Source organism: Plecotus auritus (assembly GCF_963455305.1).
Source record: "Plecotus auritus genome assembly, chromosome: 6".
Classification (NCBI taxonomy): Eukaryota; Metazoa; Chordata; class Mammalia; order Chiroptera; family Vespertilionidae; genus Plecotus; species Plecotus auritus.
In genome coordinates, this window is record NC_137773.1 from 12,562,241 (window position 1) to 12,586,725 (window position 24,485).

Genomic DNA, 24,485 nt, shown 5'->3' on the forward strand with positions numbered 1-24,485 from the left:
TACTTTCCTTTTGCAATGCCTAATCTGCTGTCATTCCCATTAAGGTACTATTTTTCCATCTCACACATTGTAGTTTTTACAAGTTTGATTTGGGTCTTATTTCTATGTTACATGTTTTCACTAGGTTTTGGTATGTATGGTTTTGATGCCCTCTGTCAATTATAACCTGTGTTAGCCCTGGGTGGAATATTTTCTTCATTAGGGTTAGTGTTTTCTGCCTTTCTGCAGAACTGGATGTTATAAACTGTAAAATTTACCTTTGTAAGTGCTTCATATTTTTATGATCCTGTAATATTCTTGAGTTTTGTTCCGACGTGTAATAGCATTGTCTAAAAATACACAAACAATTGTACGTACCTTAATTATAAAATACTTTATTGCTTAAAAATGCTAATAATCATCTGAGCTTTCAGCAAGTCATAATTTTTTTGGTATCAATAGACTTGCTTGACATAGGGTTGCCACTATCAATTTGTAAAAAACACATTATCTGCAAAGTACAATAAAGTGAAGTGCAATAAAATGAGGTATACCTGTATTCCCTAACACTGAGGCTAAATCCTTCTGCACATCCTACTCAATGCGTTATACATCCTTAGGTTTTCCCAGCGTGGCTGGTGGTCACAGGCAGTATTTCTAGCCTTGTGTCAGCTCTGAGCACTGTTACTTCTAATTTTGGGGGTGCTTCTTTCCTTGGCCTCAAGTAGTTTCCTCACATGCACGACTGATGAAAACTTAAGGGGCCCTTGGCAGACCCTCAGCGTTTTCTCTCTGTGCAATTTTCTCCTTTCTCGTACTCTGTCCTGCAAACTCTGGCCACTTTGGTCTCCTCACATCTCAGCTCTGTCTTTTCACCTCTGGTGTTTGGGCGGGCTCTGCCTGTGTTCCCCTCTCCTACATCATCCTTTGAAAATTCTCTCAAGGCTGTAAACAGGGAACAATTATAGAGCTCACCTGGATTTTCCCCATCTCTCAGCGATTGTTGTCTCATGCCTAGCATCTTGAAATTCATTATTTTGTATATCTTGTCTAGTTTTTTGATAGTTTTAGGTGTGTGTGTGTGGAGGGTAGGGTGAGGAACAATAAATTTGATTCCTGTTACTCCATCTTTAGTAAAAACAGAAGTCTTGAACTATTTGATTTTATTATACAAATTTCCTAATTTCTACATTTCCTCTGAACTTAATTAAAATGACATTTAAAAATTCAACTATGTATCAAGTTCCAATAAAATCATTTATTGTGAAAAGCTATTCTGATTATAATAATCTCTGTTGGTCCCTCAAAGGGAAGACATTATTTTAAAAGGTGGATTATAATGTACTAACTGTGTAAATCAGAAACTTTAGATGGAGTACTACCACTCTCTAAATGGTATACTACCATTTGTAATTCTAGAGACAAGATAGGTAGGGGAGGGCAGAGATAATAAATATACCTTAAACAGAAGCATTAATGTAACTTCATATAATATGAGTTAATGACTTAATGTGTGATCTTTATTTCACATTTCAAAAATACTAATCCAACGTCCAGTAGTCAGGCCGATGCCAAGCAGCAGAAGAAAAATTCTCAAGTTAGTTAAGTGCTCTCTCCCTCCTAGGAGCATGCGGGTGCCTTTCCCGCCCCCCTCTTCTTCACACACAGGCCTGCATCTCCTAAACTCTAAGGGTCCCCATGAGACGTGCAACCGGGGGAGCACTGGGCAGCAACAACTCGTCCTGGGCTAACCCCGGCACCTGTCCCCAAGGCCCCCTTCCTCTGACTTCCCAATGAGCCAAAGCAGCTCTGCTGAGGCTCTGCTGTTCTTCTGTGCTAACCCTTCCTTATTTCCCTGTTCCCAGCTTTAATAAACATTCTCTCAAAATAAGAAAGTTATTTCTGATGTTTAGTGTTTCTTAGGTTTTCGACGTATCTAAGAATTAACCGCAGAGTTTGTTTCAAATGCAGATTTTCATCCCAAAACTCAAGATTTTAATTTAGTAGGACTGGGATAGAGTATAGAAATCTGCAAATTATTGACCAGCTCAGTGACTCTGATAAGAGATGACTATGGAATTAAGCATGCCCTTACTTCTTGCTTGAACTGGATAAATGGACGATGGGTAAAACACAGTGAACTTTTTAGGAGAATAAATGTAGAGGCAAGAACAAGCCAAGGTGTTTTGTCTTAGCTTAAGAGGTTCAAATCAGAAAAGCCATCCAGGATCAAACTAAAAAACCTGGGTATTAGAATCTTGAAACCACCTTTAGTTTCAGAATAGGGGAGTAATAACATAAAAGTGATTTTTAAAGGAATGTTGATTGATGGGACGAGTTGTAAAGCTGGAAAGCTAAGCAGAAGGTTTAGAATGAAGTGATGAAAATGAACATCAAGAAAAAGGTACTGACGGGAGAAAATAAAATGTCAGAAGACATATGGGTAAAAACGTTGAACTTGCTTTCAGATACCTAAAAATAGGAAGTTAATATTAAATACATTTTAAAAGTATTCATTACAAACATCATAACAACAGCAACAACAAGAATAATAAGAATAAAATAATCTTCAACTTGGTTTTTCAGATCTTTACTTGCATGATTCTTGAAACTCCATAGGAGCTCAACAGCAGTTTGTATTGCCTGGAAGGATTATTGAAAAGAGGTGTTAGTGTCCTAAATCAACACCAGTTCATCAGTCAGTATAAACTAAAAACAGGCATCTACTATCTTTTGTAAGGTGGACGAAGCAATGTTCGCATTCTGTAGCATAGTTTTATTTATATTTCTTCATTCACTGTTTCAACCCATTTTGATTTATTGTCAATGATGATACCAAGATTCACAATCAAGAGAGAACACCTACTTCTCTAAAACTACAAATTAGATATTTAGGTTAAAATGCTAAAGGTGTGCTACAGGGAATAGTTCTGGTGGGGGGAGCGGGTAGGAGCAAAAAAGTCAGACAAGGCTTCAAGGAAGATGGAGTTTCAATGGGCTTGAAGGACAGATAGGATCTGGAGACATGGAAAATATGAAGTATGGAAGGAGGAAAGAAAAGGCATCTTACACAAAAATATCAGATTTCTTTCATATCAGAATCTAAAAAATTTTTCAGTTCATAAAAATGGTTAATTTGCTAAATGCTCTAAAAGCAAATCCAAAGGAAGATGACACTTCTATGCATCCCATTTCTTACCTTCTTTTAATGGGGTTTTGAGGACAAAATTTTCTTTACTTTCATGAAGAAAAGCCTTTGAAGGATCAAAGCGTTTGATGCCCAGAACTTTATTCAACTCCTCCTGAAGGTTTCTCTCACTTTGCTTTATTTTAGCAAGCTGAGAGCGGAGTTTTGACACCTCCTATGTAAAAAAAAAAAAGTAGACAATAAACCATTATTTAAGATCACATTGGTAAAATGTGTAACCAATGTTACTGACAAATTCCAAGGTCCCTCAGATATCAAACCAAATGGCAAAAATCACTACTAGATCGAGGCTTTAAGACTATGAAGTTAGCCCAGCCGGCAGGACTCAATTGGTTGGGCATCGTCTTATGTACCCAAAGGTTGCTGGTTCTATTCCTGGTCAGGGCACATGCCCGAGTTGCAGGCTCCATCTCTGATAGGGGGTGTGCAGGAGGCAGCTGATCAATGTTTCACTCCCACACCAATGTTTCTCTCTCTTCCTCTCTCTCTAAAATTCAGTAATAAATGCCGACATCAACTTCCAGCATGAGGACGTGAGGGGCTCCACTGACCTGCTTCCTAGTGAAACTAAACACCAGAAAAAGGCAGGAAGTAGATTAGTGGTGGGAGGGAGGAATGGATGAGAGAAGACAGGGAGATAATAGCTAATTTTGAGGTAATAAAAATGTTCTAAAATTGACTGTGGTGATTGATGGCTGTAGCTATCTGTACATATACTAAAAACCACTGAGTTGTACACATTAATGGTGTGTGAATTATATTTCAATAAAGCTGTTAAAAAACTTAAATGCCTAACTAGTTTTGAACACTGCCTGTCTTTTACAGTATTTATTTACATCAAGGATTTTTCTACTTTACAAATAGAAATGGATATGTAAACCTTTCTGAATTTTTCCAATCATTTTTTTAGAGAGAATGGAAGGGTGGGAAAGACAGAGAGAAATATCGATGTCAGAGAGACACATGGATTTGTTGCCTCCCACACGTGCCCCGACCAGGGCCAGGAACCAAGACTGCAACTGAGGTATGTGCCCTTCACCAGAATCAAACCCGAAACCCTTCAGTTTGTGGGGCGACGCTCTGACCACTGAGCCAAATCGGCTAGGGCTCTACTAATTTTCAATATACTAATGAAGTAGCTAGAAAATCTGAGAACAATAATACCCATCTGGTCAACACTCTGAAATAAAATAAATCCTTAATTGTTAGATGGACTATCACTTTTTTCTGATGCCAAAGTCCTTCATTTTACTATTATAAATAGAATAAAAAATACCCCACCCCAATATCTTCAGTAGGACTGTGTTATTTTACAAACCGATTTGAGTTGGCTATTTTCATCTTTCAATTTCACAACATGCTTGATTTTTTGCTTGAGATTCTGATGGCCCAATAATTTAGCATAGGAATCTCTTAGTTTATTTAGCTGGTCCTGAGCTGCACCATGTTCATTCAACAAAGCCTGTTTCTCTGCTTCAAATGCATCCAGTTGCAGCTGAAAAATAGTTTGTTTTTTTTTTAAATATAAAGTTAAGACTTAAAACTGTTAAAACCTTACTTGTCTATATAAACTATATAGAAGACAAAGTTAAAAGAAAATTAAAAAATGAACAAAAACAGATTTTGTTGGCATATTCTCAGAGCTCTCCATAAATGAGACTTTTAAAAAATTTTGTGTTTTTCATTTCAAAGATCATAAAAACAGGGAAAGAAACAAGAAGTCTAGGCTGGCCAGGCTAATTTGTATCAACTGGATCATATTATAACCAGAACTCCTAATCGACTGAAGTGCCAAGATTAGCATTTATCTTCTGGCTATGTTAAGATCCGTGTATTAACTTGAGATACACTGAGAAAGATCACAACAAAATAATTATCACAACTTTACATAGATTAATGATCAAAAGAAACTTCTATGCTATTAACTTTCAGTCTCTTACTAGGAGGTATTTTCTAGACTATAAAGGCTTTATTAAAAAATGTATGCATAATAATTTGACAACATTTATAAGCCTTCTTTAATAGGAAGTTAAATTGGCACTAGATGCACAGAAAAATGGTCTTTCAGAAAAACCAAGTTACTGTCCTGACAAAGCGAATAACTAAAACAAACATGAGTAAGCTTAGTCCTATTTGACACACCTGAAAAGGCTTTGTTTTATTATATAGTTCTTCATAAAGGAGACGCCACTTATTCATTTCCTCAGTTAATTCTGCCATTGTATTTTCTTTGCCAGCTTTTCTGTAACAGAAAATTAAATTAAAGACATAGTGTATTCGAAAAAATGAACTGAGGTGTGTGGCACCCGGGTTTTGAAGTGGGATTACCTTGCTTCTTTCTCTTCCAGCTGCTTCTTAAAGTCTTCACCTTGCTGCTTGAGCTGGTTCTCCAAATCACTTATTTTTTGGAGAGTAGAAACTGTGATTTCTTTAATTTCTGCTTCTTTAATTGCTGCTCTGGTCTGCAGATCTAGAAGCATCCTTGGGTTTGAGAGAGAAGAGTCCACTAAACATTTTACAGCCATTTTAATTCTCTTTTTGTTCTTTTCCTTTATTATTATTTTTTAATTTAAGGACCTCTTTGAGAACTTTATATTTTTAACTAAATTCTTTTTAAAAGTATATTTTTTATTGATTTCATAAGAAGGGAGAGTGAGAGAGAAATAAAAACATCAGTGATGAGAGAGAATCATGGGTTGGCTGCCTCCTGCACACCCCACACCAGAGCTCAAGCCCGAAACCTGGGCATGTGCCTTGACTGGGAGTCCAACAGTGATCTCCTGGTTCATAGGTCAATGCTCAACCACTGAGCCATGCCGGCCGGGCTTAACTAAATTCTTCATTTGCAATTTGAGATCACCCAAAGCAAGCCATGAAACGAACTACAACTCCCTGCATCACTTGGTAGCTGGCTTTCAACAACATTGTTTTATGGTTTGAGGGCCACAAGTATGGTTTTATTTTTACTACATACCTTGCATATTCTTGATTTGAGCTCTCAGTTGCCAATATCTGATGCTGAACATCCTCTGCACTTTTCTCGGCCTTGGCCACTTTTTCCTTAAGTGATGAGTTCTCCAGCTTAAGATCTTCTATCTCACTAGTTGTTAATACTTTATAGCTTATTAACAAGAAGAATAAGTTAACATATACATGACAAATATGTAGCTGATGAATTTATAGTTTATAAAATTTTAGGTAAAACAAAAAAAACCTCAGTATCTATTTCTGCACTTACACAAGTAAGAATTCAATGTTCTGAGGTCAGTGCTAATGAGCTTATATTGCATAGGCTTTTCATTCAAATAAAAAAAATCCAGTGACTACTATGTGTAGAAAGCACACATACAGAGATTTAAAAAACCAACTACCAAACAGGAAAATTACTCTAAAACAAAAATTCTATAATCCTTGCACTTTCTGTCAGAGTTTATGGTCTTGTGGGGAAGATAGGAAAATGCCTCTCCAGGTTTTCCCAAAATATTTGAAAAAATATGTATATAATTAAATTTGTGGTAAGAGTTATGAAGAAAAACTACAGAGCTCCTTAAGCTAATAAAACAGAGTACCCTACATTTTGGTTAGGGATTCAGAAAAGGCCTGAGGAATTCAGTTAAGCTGAGACATGATGGATAAGGAAGATTTGTCAGGCAGTTAGGGCAAAGTATTTCAGAGAGAAAAGATGCTCAGAGGCAGGTAGACCATAGTGCATGAAAAGATGAGACTGCAGTGCTACTAAAATTGGAATAATACAGAGAAGATTAGCATGGCCCCTGTGTGAGGATGGTATACAAATTCCCTATTTTAAAGCAAAACAAAGAAACAGAAAGAAAAAAGATGAGCCTGGAGCCTAATAAATAAGAGAGGCAAGAGCAGAAGCTAGAGTGGACTGAGGCCATTCATCACTGCAGGGCACCATGGGGTTACCTGAGGTCTCTAAGTGTATGGACTACTCTGGAGACATGTGGAGAATGGACTGGGGAAGGTGCAGGGGTGCCACATTGGAAGAGTAAATAAAAGATAATTATCAGTCCCGGTGAGTGAAAAAGGCTTTGACTAAGGAGCTGGCAGTGGAAAGATGTGAGATCTCTTTTGGAGGCAGAATTTTAAAATTCCAGAAATAGATTAGGTGTTAGGAGAAAGGGAGAGAAAATGATCAAAGATGACACTAAGATTTATGGAATGAGAAGCTAGGAAGATGTCACTGACTGAGATAAAAAAGAATGAGAGACTAAAGGTAGAATAGAGAGGAGATCAAGAGTTGTTTTAGACGTGTTACTATTGGAAGATAGTCAGATATCTACTTGGGGATGTCAAGTAGGCAGCTGGGTAGGTGGGAACAGAGCTGAATGGAGACGTGTGGTCTGAAGAAATAAGCTTTAATGGTATTAGCATAGTGATGGTGAGTGGATTCAGAGAATGGCTAAGGCACTATCTTTCAAAGTAGCAAGACGGGAAATCCCTTTTCAGGATTGAGAATAGCACTAAAAATTGCCTTATAAAACTTATATAATTTATATTTCTGCTGTGACAGAAAAATTATAATTAAAATAGATACATATACATGATATGTGTATGTATATATGTATTATATATAATATATCACACGAAGGAGATCACTAGGAAAGAAGGTACTATTCAATGAATGGACACTAGGCAATTCATTATCCACATGGAAAAACAAAAATAAATTTGATCCCAATATCACTACACACAGAAATCAGTTCTAGGTGAAAAGAGAAACTGAAACTTTTAGAAGAAAAATAGGTGACTATATTTATGTTCTTTGGGGCAGAAAGAAGTTCTTCAATGAGATGCAAAAGTGTTCACAAAAGAATCTACAAACTTAGCCACATTAAAATCAAAGGGAAATTACTATACATACTAAGACTAACATGCACCACTAAATGCCCATTTATGGTTGGTCATTATGAAATTTAAAGTGATACCAATAATTTTATTTGTGCAATTGATTTTGTTGTTCAGTTTTTCCCAAGTACCCCTTCCTGCTCTTATTATGTTTGAGAGTACAGGCTCCCAATAAAAATACCTTTCGAATTGAGCAGTAACACCTCCAAGGTTTTGCTCTGCAGTATTACACCTTTCCTGCAAAAGCTGGGTGGCCTGAGTGTGAGCAGCATTACTTCTCTCCAGTTCAGCTTCTTTCCTAAGAAAAAAGGAACAATGAAAAGATAAACTACTAGCTACAAATCATTGCCCTAAGAAAGAGGTTAGTATTTACCTTTGAATCCCAAACCTTCCTGTTTACATCAGCTAGTGGATAGCTTAGATGAAAATTTATGGACTACTACATCTAAAAGCATGGTTAGTATGTAGTATATTATCTTTTCTGTCCTATTTACTTTTTTTTCATCCTCTTTTACTTATTTCCACATTTATCTTTTTATATCACATGTATGTATGTAAACATTTTTGGGGAAGTAAGATAAAAAGACTCAAATAGAATCTTAATAGCAACAGCTAAGAATGTGAAGAATTACTAGTTAAAAAGCATTTGTACTGAATAAAATTTAATTTTCTATGTGTAGACATTTAAGAAATACTTAGTACAGTTAAAGATACTTTGTTTTAAGTTATAGGGTTATGTAGATTTATTTTGATTGTATCAATAACCCACATTATAAATTGTTATTCAGATTCAACTTATTACATAAATAACATATATTACAAAATGATATAATTTTTATATATGCATATGAGCTTATGAGATCTTTTAAAGAACATTTGGAACTAAAAACTATAAGAAGCATTATTCACTTAAAGACTAAGTTTGACACTGAGACAAGATAACAGGTGGTCGAATTCATTCTGTAATGAGTAGGGGACTTAAAAAAAAAATACACACAGCAGCTAAAAGCAATCAAATCACACTAATGGGGTATTAACAAAATATCACCTTTCCTGCCCGAGGAATCACTTTTAACTATCTTAGTTTTTCTTTTTAGCATAAAATTTCCAGGCTGGAAGAGATGGACCACAGTATGAATCTCATAAAACTATTTTATATATAATGAAATAGAAAATTATGGAGATTAAGATTATCTTGCCCATAGTCACACAGCTAGTAGCAAAATATTTATCTCCTGACCTCTGGACAGTTCTCTGAGTCAGAATACATGATTATGTCAACTTTCTTTCTGAATCTGAAATCATCTACTCAGGCACTTAAAGCACCTGTCCCGAGACTGGCTGCAATATAGAACAACCCCCTAATTACATTTGGTACTGCTCCTGCAAAAGCAGGTATATAAAACCTTGGTGTGCTTTTTAAAATTTTACTTATTTATTTTACTTTATTTTTTAAAACACCATTTATCCCTTCTAGTTTTTTCTTTTTTTAAATCACTAAGCACTAAAAAAAACAAACACCAAAAAAACCCAAAAAATAAAAAACAGAAATTAATAACAAAAGTATCCAACAAGAGATACTCACAGTTCTAGACATATTACATGTAGGCTCATGTCTAGTCTATGCTAGGAAATTTTATAGTGATAAAATCCCAAGGATTCAAATAATATAATTATTTTATTTGTAATTTGAACTCAATAGCCAACCTGGACATTTTAAGTAAATGTAGTGGAGGACACATAACATGATGAAAGCAATATGGAACTAGAGTAAAAAAGAAAGCATGAGATCTCAGTCTTTCTATTTCTAATAATACATTTATTTTTTTAAGATATATGTATGTTTTTATTTATTTCAGAGAGAGTAAGGAAGAGGGAGAGATATATAGAAACATCAATGAGGAGAATCATTGATCAGCTGCCTCCTGCACGCCTCCCCCAACCCCGGAATGGGGATCAAGCCCGCAACCCTGGCATGTGCCCTGACCCAGAATGGAACTGTGACCTCCTGGTTCACAGGTTGACACCCAACCACTGAGCCACACAGGCCAGCCATTTCTTATTTATTTATTTATTTTTTAAATATATTTTATTGATTTTTTTACAGAGAGGAAGGAAGAGGGATAGATAGTCAGAAACATCGATGAGAGAGAAACGTCGATCAGCTGCCTCTTGCACACCTCCTACTGGGGATGTGCCCGCAACCAAGTTACATGCCCTTGACCGGAATCGAACCTGGGACCTTTCAGTCCGCAGGCTGACGCTCTATCCACTGAGCCAAACCGGTTTTGGCCATTTCTTATTTTTTAATGTTTCCCAGTTCTGGTTATTTTTTCACCCATTTTGCTTTTTGATTGTTATTTTTGAAGTGTTTGTATTCCCTCAAAACAGGTAATTAAAAATATAACTCACACTATGTAAACTGATGTACACATATAAAAAAATGAAAATGTGTCTTATTAAATGGTGGGAAACTTAATTTTGGGGAGTATTTTTCTAAATCTATTATTTTAACACTAATGTCCCATCATTTTTAGAAAATATGAGAGTAATTATAGGATCCACAATATTTTGGTCATTGAAAAAAATGTATTTTATTGATTTTACAGAGAGGAAGGGAAAGGGAGAGAAACATCGATGAGAAACATTAATCAGCTGCCTCCTGCTCGCCCCCTTCTGGGGATTGAACCAGCAACCAAGGTACATACTCTTGACCAAAATCAAACCCAGGACCCTTCAGTCCACGGGCCCACACTCCATCCACTGAGCCAAACCAGTTAGGGCTGGTCATTTTTGAATTAAAACTCTTAAACCGCCCTAGCTGGTTTGGCTCAGTGGATAGAGCGTTGGCCTGCAGACTGAAAGGTCCCAGGTTCGATTCCGGTCAAGGGCATGTACCTTGGTTGCGGGCACATCCCCAGTAGGGGGTGTGCAGGAGGCAGCTGATCGATGTTTCTCTCTCATCAATGTTTCTAACTCTCTATCCCTGTCCCTTCCTCTCTGTAAAAAAATAAATAAAATGTATTTAAAACTCTTAAACCACTGGCTTTAAATAAAGAAAGGGCTTGGCTTTTATTTCAGCTGTCATACTTATCTATATGTACATCCCATGCATATACTTTCTCCTTACTTGCAAAATAATTCTAACCTCACCCACTTGCATGATTGATATGAGAATCCTGAGAATGTACTGGAAAAATACTTTGTAAAATCTGTAATCATATGTGTAAAGTCCTATTAATACAAACCCCTTCAATTTTTCTTCCAGAAGTTTCAGTTCTTCAGCTCTAGTTTTTGTCTCTTCTTCCAGCTGTTTAACCAACTTTTCAGATTTTTCCTCCTTTTGCTGTAATTTATCTAGCTCATCCAGAGCTTGCTTTAATTCTTCCTCAAATACAGTCTTCTCTTTCATCATGTCCTCTTGAAAAGAACAGAGCTTCTGCTGAAGACTAGAAGATAATTCCTACATTCAACAGAAAACCACCAACATAATTCAAAAGGTTTAAATAACTTAAGAATTTGTGAGGTTTTATTAAGGACAGAAAAATGTACATGTAATGAAGTAAGAATATCAAATTCAAGATCCTCAAGGAAATTTGAAAAAATATGAAGATATCATATTCACTTTGTCAGGGAGTATATCCTCTAACTTGTCAACATTGTGATAAATGTTACTTTAGTCTTTTTCCTATGCAACACATATACACAACCCTACTTCTTATAAAACTAAAATCATATTCTACAACTGGCTTTTATAACATATTTTTGTCATATGACATTATATAAAAAGGACTATGATTTCAATGTTATATAAAATATTTTAAAGTTATATGAGTATACACCAATAAAAAGATAAATATAAGTAAATCACGATTGTAAAAAATTTTGACATCATCAATAAAGAGAAAAATGTCTTGACTGCTCCCCACCCCAATCTTACTTTTCCAATCGCAGAGATAACCACTACTGTGATATATCTGCTTTAAGGTCTTTTCTTATTATTTATATAATACTTCTTAAAATATGGAAGATATATACTGTGTATATAAAAGTCATTTAAAAAACACAAAAATGGTTATTGAGATTTTTAAGTTGGTATATACAGATCTACTTAATTTCTTTAATCTTTGTAGGTTCCTCAACAATATAATATTTATATAATATTGTCCAACTCTCACCAAGGGTCTTTTTTTAAAGCAAATGTTTAAATTTGTGCCTATCGTATAAGTGAAAAAGAAAAAAAAAGGATTTTCATTTCTTTGATTACTACTAAGGTAGAACATCTAGTAACTTACAGGCTATCTAAATTTCTATTTCTAAGAATTATGTATTTCCATCCTATGCTCATTCTTTCTTAGTGGATTATCTTTTTTCTCATCGACATGTAAAATGTTTTTTATATAATCTGGATTATAAAAAATTGTCACTTTTGTTTCTCATATAATATATCCTTTTTTTCAATATAACTGTAAATGCCTAATACAAGAGTGTGCTGGAAAAGGTTTTTAAACAATTTCCTTATTTTGCTTCCTCTGTTGCTTATAATTTTTCACATTATCAATAATCCTGTGGTAAACATTAAAAAAATTATTATTATTTTTTATTTTAGAGAAGAAGGGAGGGAGGGAGAGAGAGAGAGCGCAATAGAAACATTAATGATGTGAGAGAATCATCAATCAGCTGCCTCCTGCATGCCCCCTAATGGGGATTGAGTCCGAAACCCTGGCATGTGCCCTGACCAGAAGTGAACTGTGACCTCCTGGTTCACAGTTTGACATTCAACCACTGAGCTACACCAGCCAGGAATTAACCCTTTACAGTTAAATCTGTTACATAACTATAATTATTTCCTCAGGATAAAATTCTAAAAATAGAATTGGTGGATCACAGGATATATACAATTTTAAGGTGTCTGACCACAGGGAAATGTATGACATAAAATAAGTACTAGTTTTATTTTACATTGTAGGAAACTACCTTCTCTTGTTGCAGAAGCGATTCAATTTGCAACTCTTTTTGTTGTAGCTTTTCATGTTCTTGTTTTTCAAGAATTAACTTCTCTTTTAAGTTTTGCATTTCAGAATTCAGATGTTCATCCCGTTCTCTGTCCCTGTGGATGAGGTCTTCTAGGAAAGAGAAACGTTAACAATGCTGTACACAGATATGAATACTAACTTTGAACAACCCAGATCCCCATTATATTTCATTATACATATGTTACATTAACATACATAGCAAGTTAACAGAGATCAAGTATTTTCAAAGAAAAAAACAAACCCTCTACGTTTATGTCATTACTCATATAATAACCCTCCACACCTACTTATTTGTACCTACCAACTTTAAATGTCTACCAAATGGAGAAGTCATATAATGCAAGATTGTATATATTTACAGGATAAGCAACATATTAAATAGAATATACATTATAAAAGACTAAATTCTCATAAGTAGAACAGATTTTTTTGTTGTTTACATAATTATTTTAAAAAGTTGTTTTTAAACATAGCAGTGCTTTCTTAGATGCTGTATGTAGTACTCAGCTGAAGACAGTAATACTGCAAACACTTGAATACCTTTTTCTTTTTCAAGTAGCTGACATTTAGCATTCAGGTCTTTTACTTGTTCAGACAATGTAACAATATTTTCTTCAAGAGACTGCTTCAGGCTTAAAACTTCATAATTCTTCTCTTTCAAATTTTCTTCTAACTGGGCAATGTCTAGCTTATACTTTTCCACTTGATCTGAGGCACAACTGCATTAAAACAAACTATTTTGAAGAGCACAGCTATTTAGGCATAGGAAAAATGAACTGAAAAGAGATGAAAATGATGTATTCATCACACTTCACCAAAATGAGGCCTGATTTAAAGGTACTTTTGATATTACCTTATTTCTTCAATGTATTCCAAGAGTTTTTCTGTTTCAGATTTTTCATCAATCTTTTCTTTCTGTATTGAAACACTAAAAAAAGGGTGTATATATTAATACATACAATGATCACATATGATGCTAACTCTGTACCAGATACTGCTATATCAGGCAGGTTGATGCCAGAGTCTAAACTCTGATCTATTAATTTATGTGACATCTCAAGTTGGCAATTAAATATATGCAAGTAGGAGACCTAATTTTTTTTTAAGTGAGAAAGCTTTCCAAATATATACCGCTGAAAGGGCTGTGATAATGAGAGTCATCATCTACAGCACTCCAAGTGACAGAAATAATCTTTTTTGTAGCTTTCCTGGCTTCCCCACCCACCACACATACAAAAGAGCATCTGTATGCCATAAAGCCTTTGTTCCAGGCTGCCTTATATGCAATTACTTATGTGTTTACCTCCTCCAAACACCTCAATTTAAGCAATGGGCCAAAGACTTAGAGACCTTACAAAAGAATATATACGCATGGCCAATAAAAATATAATCGACATTAATAGCATATATATTAAAACCACAAATGAGATACTGCTTCACAGATACTGAAAGGGCTGAAATTCCACTGACATCAAATGTTGGTGAGGGTGTGGAACCACTGAAACTGATACACTGCTAACTGGGAGTGTAAAATGGTTCATCTACTTTGAGTTTTTAAAAATGTTATACATGTACCCTGTGACCCAGGAATTCCATTCCTATTTACTCAAGAGAAATAAAAACATATGTCCACAAAAGGGCATATGTAGCAGTCTCATTCATAATAGTCAGAAACTGGAAACCCAAATGTTGATCAACAGGAGAATAGTAAACAGATGGAGGTTTATATATACATGCATGCAATAATAAATGTGCTCCCAAAAGCCAAACTAATTTATGACAACGGAAGTCAGAAAGTGGTTGTGGGGTGGGGGGCATTACCCAGGGAGGAGCAGGAACAGCAGGCATGGAAGAACTTTGTGAAGAATGGCAGTATTCTCTACCATATTCGGGTGGTGGTTATTCAGGTACATACAACTGTCAAAAGTCATCAAACTGACTACTTGTGATCTGTGTATTTTATTGTATGTCAGTGAGAGCTCAGTAGTAAAAACAAGGCTAGAATTGTGCATTAATCACAGCCTCCTAAACCAGTGCTTCTCAATTTGGGTCAACTTTACCACTTCCACAAGATTAGGCTATTAGAAAGCTTATGAGGTCTCTCTTCATCACTGATACAGAATACGTACACAAGTAATAATAGTCATATATCTTTTCAGCCTAAATTGTTTGGGAATGAGTAAGTCTCAACTATCACTTGGGAAAAGAAATAAGGCAACGAGAGGAAGGCCATGAGGTAAGTATTGTGGGAAGGTTAACATCCCAGGAAAAAATAGCAGATGAGAGCAGTGAATCCGGACTGAACACTTTCTCTTTCCTTTAGGCACTCACAGTTTCCCCTCGAGTTGTGCTACTTTCCCTTGAGATTCTTCCAGATTCTTCTGAGTGACCTGCAGTTTCACTTCCATGCCTTGTTGTTTAGCCATCATACTCTACAAAACAGAAATATGTTGCCGGAAATAAGAAATCGTTCAGACCCACAGAACCAGACACAGCACACTCAGCAAAGGCATCACTCACCCTCATCTTAGTTTCTCTTTTGTTTCTAAGCTTCATCAGCTCAAGGCTTAGAATTCTCAGGTTCTTCTGGTTGCTATCTTCAGAAAACTAAGTACAATAAACATGTAAAAGATTCAGAAATATTTTCTGCTAAGTTATATAACAAATGACTGATGTATTGATTAGTACCAGTTACTGGGACTGTTACTTGCCTGCAGTATATTCTGACAGAGCAAACAGCCTTTGACGAACCAGGATTACCATTTACACTACTATTGTTCTTGTCCCTCCTTCTCCTTCATGTGACTTTCTGGTTTATTTCTGAAAGTAGTTTGGGTGGTCACCTACCTCTATATACTGGAAAGTTCATTGCAAGGCTCTAAAATAAACTTCTGGAGGGGATTTCATAAAAGGGGTTTGCTTAACAAAATGCATTTAAATTGCCTGGTCTACTCTGAAATATGTGAGGGGTACAGAGTCCATCCAAGGCCAACTAAATCAGATCTTCCTGGATGGGGCCCAGGAATCCGTTCCCATCGTTAATTCTTATGTATCCTCACTCCCTTTGTAAGCAAAGAGCCCGGCACATAGGCTGTGAATAAATGACTCTGAAACTCAACAGTGATTTATAGCCTCCTTCTACTTCTATAAAAAGCGAAATGACTATGCTAAGACCTATTAGTATTGATAAACACAATTTATTGATTGAACATATTGATTCATTTTGCACTTCATTCCCAAAAGGATTTGAGATGGAAGCAGGCTATCATACTACTCATTATTTCAAGGAAGATCTTTAAAGTGACTTCTAGATGTAAATTCTGCAACTTTGATTAATGTCCTTATTTATGGAGGTTACTTTGAAAGAGGGTGAGAAAATGTCAGACATTAAAACAAAAAGTAACATGTTTGTTTATAAATTCTTATGTGCCAGGCAACATAATAAAAAAGATACAATAATAATTCCTACTGGAAGCAGCTTAATATTTAAGGTACATTTAGTGAAGGAAAAAAGACTAGAGTCTAAAATTCCCCCAAAAAATAGTGTATGAGAAAAAACATGTTTATTATTTATTCAATTGTCAATATTATCATGTGGTCCAAATACCTTAGATTTGAGTAGCTCGTTAGTCCTGGTTAATTCAGTAAGCTGCTTTTCCAGCGTAGCGTTGCTTGCAGAGAGAGACGATTTTTCCCTGACTGCAGCACTGAGCTTTGCTTCCATCTTCTCCAGCTCAGCTTCCAGATCTTGGAGACGCTTGTCCTGAGTACCGCGTTCCTGCAGGAGGACACGAATCTGGATGGAAACAGGTGAGGAATGAATGATTCACGAACACAATGCCAGGGTAACAAGCTGCTACTGATAATTAAAACATTCAAGTTCTAGGAAAATCTCTTACTGTGACATAATGCTCTGCTTGAACAATCATTTAATTTATGACACATCTTAAAAATCTGTAAGCATTGCCTGGCCACTGTGGCTCAGTGGTTGAGTGTCAAACCATGAATCAAGAGGTCACTGGTTCGATTCCCAGTTCGATGCAAGAGGCAGCCGATCGATGTTTCTCTCTTTCTCTCCCTTCCTCTCTTTCATAAAATCACTAAAAACGTTTTTTTAAAAAAAAGGTCATTTCATGCCCTAGCTGGTTTGGCTCAGTGGATAGAGTGTCAATCTGCAGACTCAAGGGTCCCGGGTTCGATTCCAGTCAAGGGCACATGCCCGGGTTGCAGGCTCCATCCCCAGAGGGGGGGCGTGCAGGAGGCAGCCAATCAATGATTCTCTTTCATCATTGATGTTTCTACCTCTCCCTTCCTCTCTGAAATCAATAAAAATATATTTAAAAAAAAAAATAATAAAAAAGGTCATTTCAGGAGGAAGACATAGGCTTCAATTTGTTGTACACTTATATAACTTTAAAATACAAACAGCAAAAACGGACAGACTTAAAAGGGAAATAGATGAATTAACAGAATTAAAAATTTAAAAGTACCTCTCTTAGTAACTAATAGAATAATATCAGTATAAATATTTGAACAGAACTATTAAGCACCTTGAACTGACATATATGGACCACTATACCTAACAAGTGCATACATATTTTTTTCTAGTGCACAGAAAACATTTACCAAACTAGACTATTTGCTTGGTATAAAAGTATCAAGAAAGCATAGCTGTAGTAGGTCGCATTAAAAGTATTTTGTATTCTTACTGGCTTTGTATTCATACTAATCTTAGTATTTTAAGCTAACATTGCTTAACTAAAAATGTATTAAGCACCACTTAAGTGAACTAGAGGCTAGGGACTGACTGGGCTTTAAGGGTCTCTACCATAAGATTTGCTATGCTTACATTATTGGTTTATAACTGGTGTTTTTAGCATAGTATTATACAGTCGAAAAACGAACACTGAGATAACCTACATCACACTTTTTGCAGCTAAAAAAGCTTAAGTTAAAAAAAAAAAAGGGGGGGGGCGGTTTGTAAACTCAAATACCTATGTGGCTAAGCAGAAAACATAAACAAGAGAGCCAGGTGAGGGCTGAAGAGCAAATGTGGGGGTCTAAAGAGGCAGCCCTGCACAGGCCAGGAGGGGAATGTGCAAACAGTGTTTTCAGATCTGATTTTGCAACAGAAGGTGGAAATCTGAATTTGTTTTGCATGTAACTTTCCATTTAAATACTGACAACAAATTCAACTTAAAAAAACAACAGCAAATATTTTGGGGCTTACATAAAATAGAGCTCTATTTGCTAAAAATCTCCATTCTAAAAGATTAACTGACCCAAATGACCAGTTCTAATCCTGGCACTGCCACTTACCTGCTATCTGACTGAGATTCACCTATTACTGCCCTCCCACCCCCCGCCTCCATTCATCCCTTTCATGTATCCTCAGTAAAATGATAGCCACCTGGCCGGCGCCACTCAGTGATTGAGCATGGACCTGGAGGTCATGGTTTGATTCCCTGTCAGGGTATATGCCCCGGTTGCAGAATCGATCCCCAGTAGGGGGTGTGCAGGAGACAGCCAATCAATGATTCTCTCTCATCATTGATGTTTCTATCTCTCTCTCCCTCTCCCTTCCTCTCCGAAATAAATAAACTTAAAAAATAAAATAATAAAAATAAATAAAATGATAGCCAATATTATTAAAAATAAATACAAAAGAATCACATCAACCAGGGCAGAGATTTGCAAAGTTACCTTGACATATTCTTGGTCCTAAGCCAATATTTTACTGTAATCCACGAAAAGTTTTAATATATCAAAAGAATATGTCCACCAGATAGAGTCAGTATGGAAACATGGATAAATTACTGCCAGAAAAGCAACGCTGGCACCCTAACCGGTTTGGCTCAGTGGATAGAGCGTCGGCCTGCGGACTGAAAGGTCCCAGGTTCGATTCCGGTCAAGGGCATGTACCTTAGTTGCGGGCACATACCCAGTAGGGAGTGTGCAGGAGGCAGCTGCTTGGTGTTTCTCTCTCATCAATGTTTCTAACTCTCTGTCCCTCTCCCTTCCTCTCTGTAAAAAACCAATAAAATATATTTTAAAAAAGCTGGCAGTGACCAGCTTCGCCCTGCTTAGGGAACTAAGTGGGTTCTGTAGGAAGTAAGTGGGTTCAATAGGAATTTTTGCCATGGTGGAGATGCACTGTCCAGTATGGTAGCCTCCCTTCACATGGGGCTATTGAACACTTGAACTGTGACTAGTGCAATTGAAGAACTGAGTTCTTAATTTAATTTCATTTAAATAGTCACATGTGGTAAGTAACTACCATGTAACAGGGCAGCCCTAAATCATTTTATCCTTGAGGGAGGCCTATACCACTGGTGCAGAGGAATGAATCAGATTACCAGAACTCCTTCACAATTCAACTAACCTGCTAGGATTTTATGCTCACTATGCAATTCCCTAGTTAGTCATTGTCTTAACACGCAGAGTAGCATACAGGAAAAGTAAATGTAAATACTGCATCTACATATAATTGTAGTAAACCAACATATTGATTTTTCGTTATCATTTTTTCATTAAATGGGTTATCTTGAATCTGTCCCTTAGTAAGCTAACAACTTGACTTTGTCAGCATCCCACAGACACCCAGGTTCTGATATAGAGTGTCCAAGCCAAGGGATGATTATCCTGTAGGCACTGGTCTGAATGGTATATTTGCCATCCAGTGTGACTCCTCAAACTGCAACAGAATCCTTGTCTCTTAATTCTATGTAACTCTTTCCATTATACACAGCACATTTATTTTTCAGTAAGTTGAAAGCATTGCTTACCTCTTTTTCCAACATCTTCAAGTCTTTATCATTCTTTTGAGATTCCTTCTATTTAAAAGTCAAAGAATAGTGATGATCAAATTTTAGTGCCACAAACAACATAGCTGAATTTTATTTTTAGTTATCAGAAAAGATTAAGTATTCCAAACAGTTAATTTCTATTTTAAAATTTTCCCTGAGTCTATTAAACACTTTGTAGGTGACTTAGTAAATGAGGGAAAAGGTTCTTTAAATTTCAAAATATTTTAGGCTTAAAAGTTTTTATCTCAATAAAATTAGATTTTTTTTTTTCCTTAAAAAGTCCAGTGAGGCCCTAACCGGTTTGGCTCAGTGGATAGAGCATTGGCCTGTGGACTGAAGGGTCCCAGGTTGGATTGTGGTCAAGGGCATGTACCTTGGTTGCGGGCACATCCCCAGTAGGGGGTGTGCAAGAGGCAGCTGATAGATGTTTCTAACTCTCTATCCCTCTCCCTTCCTCTCTGTAAAAAAAAAAATTAAAAAAAAAAAAAATATATATATTTTTTTTCCAGTGAAAAGAACAGAGGAGGAACTTTATAAATAAAGCTACTGACTGCTTCTTTCTAATGTTAAACAGCAATACATTTTGAATTTTGAATTATGCTATCTCATAAAGAAAAGAATCTTAGAAAGAGAAATCAACTTAAACTTACAGGCCCAAAGAGGGGGGAAAATGCAAAGAAATAAAGACAAACTGAAATAGTACAGTTCATAAAACAGGTAGAACATAAGATCACCTCACCTTTAATCCCAAAGTCTTAACTTTTCTTGCTGAAGCAGGCAAGGTAGTATCTTTGTCAACAGTAAGATTTTGTTGAAATTCTGCAATAAATTGTACACAGACAAAACACAACTTCAAAATTTCTTATTGCAACTATTAGTGAAGCAATATAATGTTATTCTTTTCTTGGCTGTACATTTCTAAATAATTAGTTGCACAATATATTTTACACATCTAACATTTTTCTAATTTTCCTAATGTTCCCTGACAGAAGGCTAAGGTAATTAGCAAAAGAGAAATGAGCCCTAGTTGGTTTGGCTCAGTGGATAGAGCCTCAGCCTGTGGACTGAAGGATCCCAGGTTCGATTCTGGTCAGGGGCACATGCCTGGGTTGCTGGCTTGATCCCCAGTAGGGGGCGTGTAGGAGGCACCAATCAATGATTCTCTCTCCCTCTCCCTTCCTCTCTGAAATCAATAAAAATATATTTTTTTAAAAAAGGGAAACTACATATCTATGTGAGTGTTTTGCATAATTTTTCTGATTATACAATAGTGTAATGATGAAAGCATTATTCTGTAGTTGACTCTCTTATAAATCCATCAAATACAAAACTTATTTATTTTTGAAATACAAAAATTTAACTATACCTGTAGTTTCACATTTTTAGAAATACCATAACAGCTTTAAATGTATACATTATTATCCATAACTTTAAAACTTAAGAGATCATATAACCATTATTTTAGTATTTTGGGATCCAGTACCTTTTTGTTTTTTAAATCTTTGTGATTTCTGAAAGGATACTGGTCCTTTCAATACTTCTGAAGTTTTCACATCATAAGCACCTGGGGATGGTGCACAACCTAGAGGAAACAGAAAACATTAATGTTTCTCCTGATGTCATTTAGAATCTTAAGTTAAAACATGCAAAGTAAAGTAATATAAATGTAAAAAATGCTATAAATAGACACTTTGTTCTTTCAAATGTAAAAATAGCACCCATTTGATCTGAGGAATAATATCATCTTCTCAAATGCCCTTTATTTCAGTTGGGTCAAAGGAATACAGGCAACTGAGCAAAACATCAAAGACAGTCTTGGGATGAACATTATGAAAGAACAAGCAACATGGTTTTCTTTTTAAGGATTGACTATGAGAAATAATATATTTGGAATCAACGCTACTCAGAGTCACTGAGGTTAACTATCATCAGATTCTAGAAATGAAGCAAATAAAAGTGTCTAGCCCTCAAGATTTAGCCTGGAAAAAAAATGTATAGTGATAATTCACTCATCTCTGCCTAATATCAATACATCAAAAAATTTATTAAGCCATAGACTATATTTCTATGTCTCAGACATTTATATTTTATAACCTCATGTAAGTAACTGGAGTCCCAAATTAAAGGCATTTCAGAGTGCTTATGCATAGTAAATGTAAGATCTAGCTCTAAGGACTCACAATAACAAAAATGTCATTAGCATAAAGCTTTAGTTGATTGGAAATCAGTGGAGTTATACTATTCTCTGAAAAGCTATTTACTTCAGAGTTTCGTGCAAATAAATAGGAACGGCAAGGAGTTTGGCAATCCCAAAGCAACTCCTACTATCCCCTAAGTGTTTTTCAAATGGAATGATGAAAGCTCATTGGTACATCTTCACTAGCATTTTTTAAAAAAGTGAAACAATAGAAAATACCCGTGTGACTCACACATAGCAAATTTTTCTCTGAAATTAATAAAAATATATTTTAAAAAAACAATAATCGGAAGCTAACACAGGCAGTCAGGCAATGCTTTTGTATGCACATAAACACTCTATGCACTGCGTTAAATAAACGCTTCAAACTTCCAGAACTTTTTAGTTTCTTTTTCTTCCACCTCGAATGGCTAGTTCACCTTCCATTTTGCCTGGCTAACTCTCACTTATCCTTCAGATCTCAGCCTGATGTCATCTCTTCCTGTTTTCTCTGAATCCTCCAGTCAGGTTATAACCACCACATAGCAGCCTGTGCGTATCATTCCTATCCTAGAACTTCCCAGTTCTGCAAAGGTGTATGTACTTATATAGCGTACTTATCCACTTCCCCACATCAGACAATGTACTTCTCCATCTCCCACATTAGGCAAACTGCTTGGAGGTAGAGACTGTCTTACTCATGACTGTATCCCAGTATTTAGCTCAGGGTGGAGGTTAGCAGTGTGATGAACACACCGAAAGTCACTAGGGATGTGGCAAAAGGAAAAGGATTTGGTAATCAGCCAGATTAGGATTCAAATCCAGCTTTGTCTGCCAATCCATAGACATTACTACTTGCCAGATACAGTGTAGTCATTGGGAGAAGATGGTGAATAAGAACATTTCCACCTGGAAAGGCTATTGCTGCTATTGATGCATAACATACTGCTATTGGTCTTTTTATATAAATATATATATATATATGCATATATATATATATATATATATATATATATATATAATTTGAACTTTTGGAAACTTTAGCTGCGCTGTCAACTTTGGAAAAACTATCCCAGTTGTACTGTGTTGGGTTGGCATTGTACAGAAATTAACAGCCATATTGGTCTAGAAATGTTCAACATAATTTTTTCCATTTGTACAAGGGTAACGCATTGTATTAAATATGTAAGGTCTTAATCTACATGGGTTTGATTACAGAAACTAATAAAGTATTCTCTAAATAAAAAAAAAGAACATTTCCATTTCCATATTGTCTTACAGAGACTAAAGACAGCGACGATCAAGTGTATGTTATAATGGATAAATCTTGGTTCAGCTCTACCACTTACAGGCTGCTTAGTACAGTTACAAAACCCCTCGGTTTCCTCACCTGTAAAGTAAGGACAGTATCAGCACCTTCCTCATTTGGCTGTTGGAAAAAATAAACCAGATCTAGGAGGAAAAATCTTAGCACAGTCCCTGCATACAGTTAGCTTGTAAGAAATGATGGTCTTGCCAACCACATCCAGGGTTTCCTGGTCATTGTACTTACGCACTGCAGTGGTTAAGAGCACAGGATGGATTTCAAGAAGGCCGTTTGGTTGTGTAACACAGGAAATCGAAGTCTTGGTCATTTTATTACTAAAATAATGAATAGGATCACCTCTCCAGGATGTTGGGGAATTAAAACAGAATAATCTACGTAAAGACCGTCCATATTAGCTGCCATCACTTCATTTATAGTGTTTCTGACACTACCACAATTTTACCACCACAAACTGCCTTTACCAGCCTTCTTTCCTTTATGCCTGAATGGATTATCAAAAAGAAATCCACACGTACAGACAAAAAAGCAGGGTCAGGTGTTTCTCTTTTTAACCGCAAGGCCTTCCGCACTGGACCATCCAAGAGCTACCAACGTTTTCTCACACCTATTCCTTCTCCCTGCTTTAGTGTCTACACAGCCCTGTTTGTAGGCTGTATTCTCCAACGGAGTGGAAGCTCCACGGGGCAGACACCTTGCTTCGCTCACTGCTATATTCTTACTATCCTAAATTGTGTTTGGCATGTAGTAAATGCTTAATATGTATTTAAGAAGGAAAAAAAATGAATCAATTGAATGAACCCCAAGCCAGCCCTAAAATCGCCTCCAATTGCCCTCTGACAGAAGGACCGAAAGGGGCAAGGGGTGTGAGAGCAACTCCGGCCCCCCCAGTTCCTTCCCCAGTACGCACCAGAAGGGTCATTGAATCGTTTCAGGGGCGCCTTAGGGAAGGACATGATGACCACCAGCTAGCTCCACAAACCGAAGGGAACTAGCGTTCCTCCACAGCTTCCTGGTGCTGATTCTGGCATTACTGGCTTTCAAATTCAAATCTCCCGGCTCATTACCCGCCCACCCCGACATCAGC

General features: G+C 36.3%; 1 protein-coding gene across 1 annotated transcript; it reads right to left on the reverse strand.

The window, feature by feature from the left end:
- Window positions 1-757: 757 nt before the first annotated feature.
- HMMR (hyaluronan mediated motility receptor) lies at window positions 758-24,455 on the reverse strand (the record flags this gene model as incomplete). The annotated part of the gene is made up of 18 exons (XM_080673322.1): window positions 24,309-24,455; window positions 21,382-21,480; window positions 20,638-20,717; window positions 19,878-19,925; window positions 16,700-16,888; window positions 15,613-15,699; window positions 15,424-15,524; window positions 13,946-14,020; window positions 13,633-13,811; window positions 13,034-13,182; window positions 11,305-11,519; window positions 8,238-8,354; window positions 6,162-6,308; window positions 5,516-5,668; window positions 5,330-5,429; window positions 4,506-4,682; window positions 3,179-3,341; window positions 758-924 (listed from the first exon to the last, which is right to left on the reverse strand). Exons 1-18 carry the CDS (start codon window positions 24,352-24,354, stop codon window positions 758-760), a joined length of 2,292 nt encoding a protein of 763 aa, XP_080529448.1. The 5' UTR covers window positions 24,355-24,455.
- Window positions 24,456-24,485: the final 30 nt, after the last annotated feature.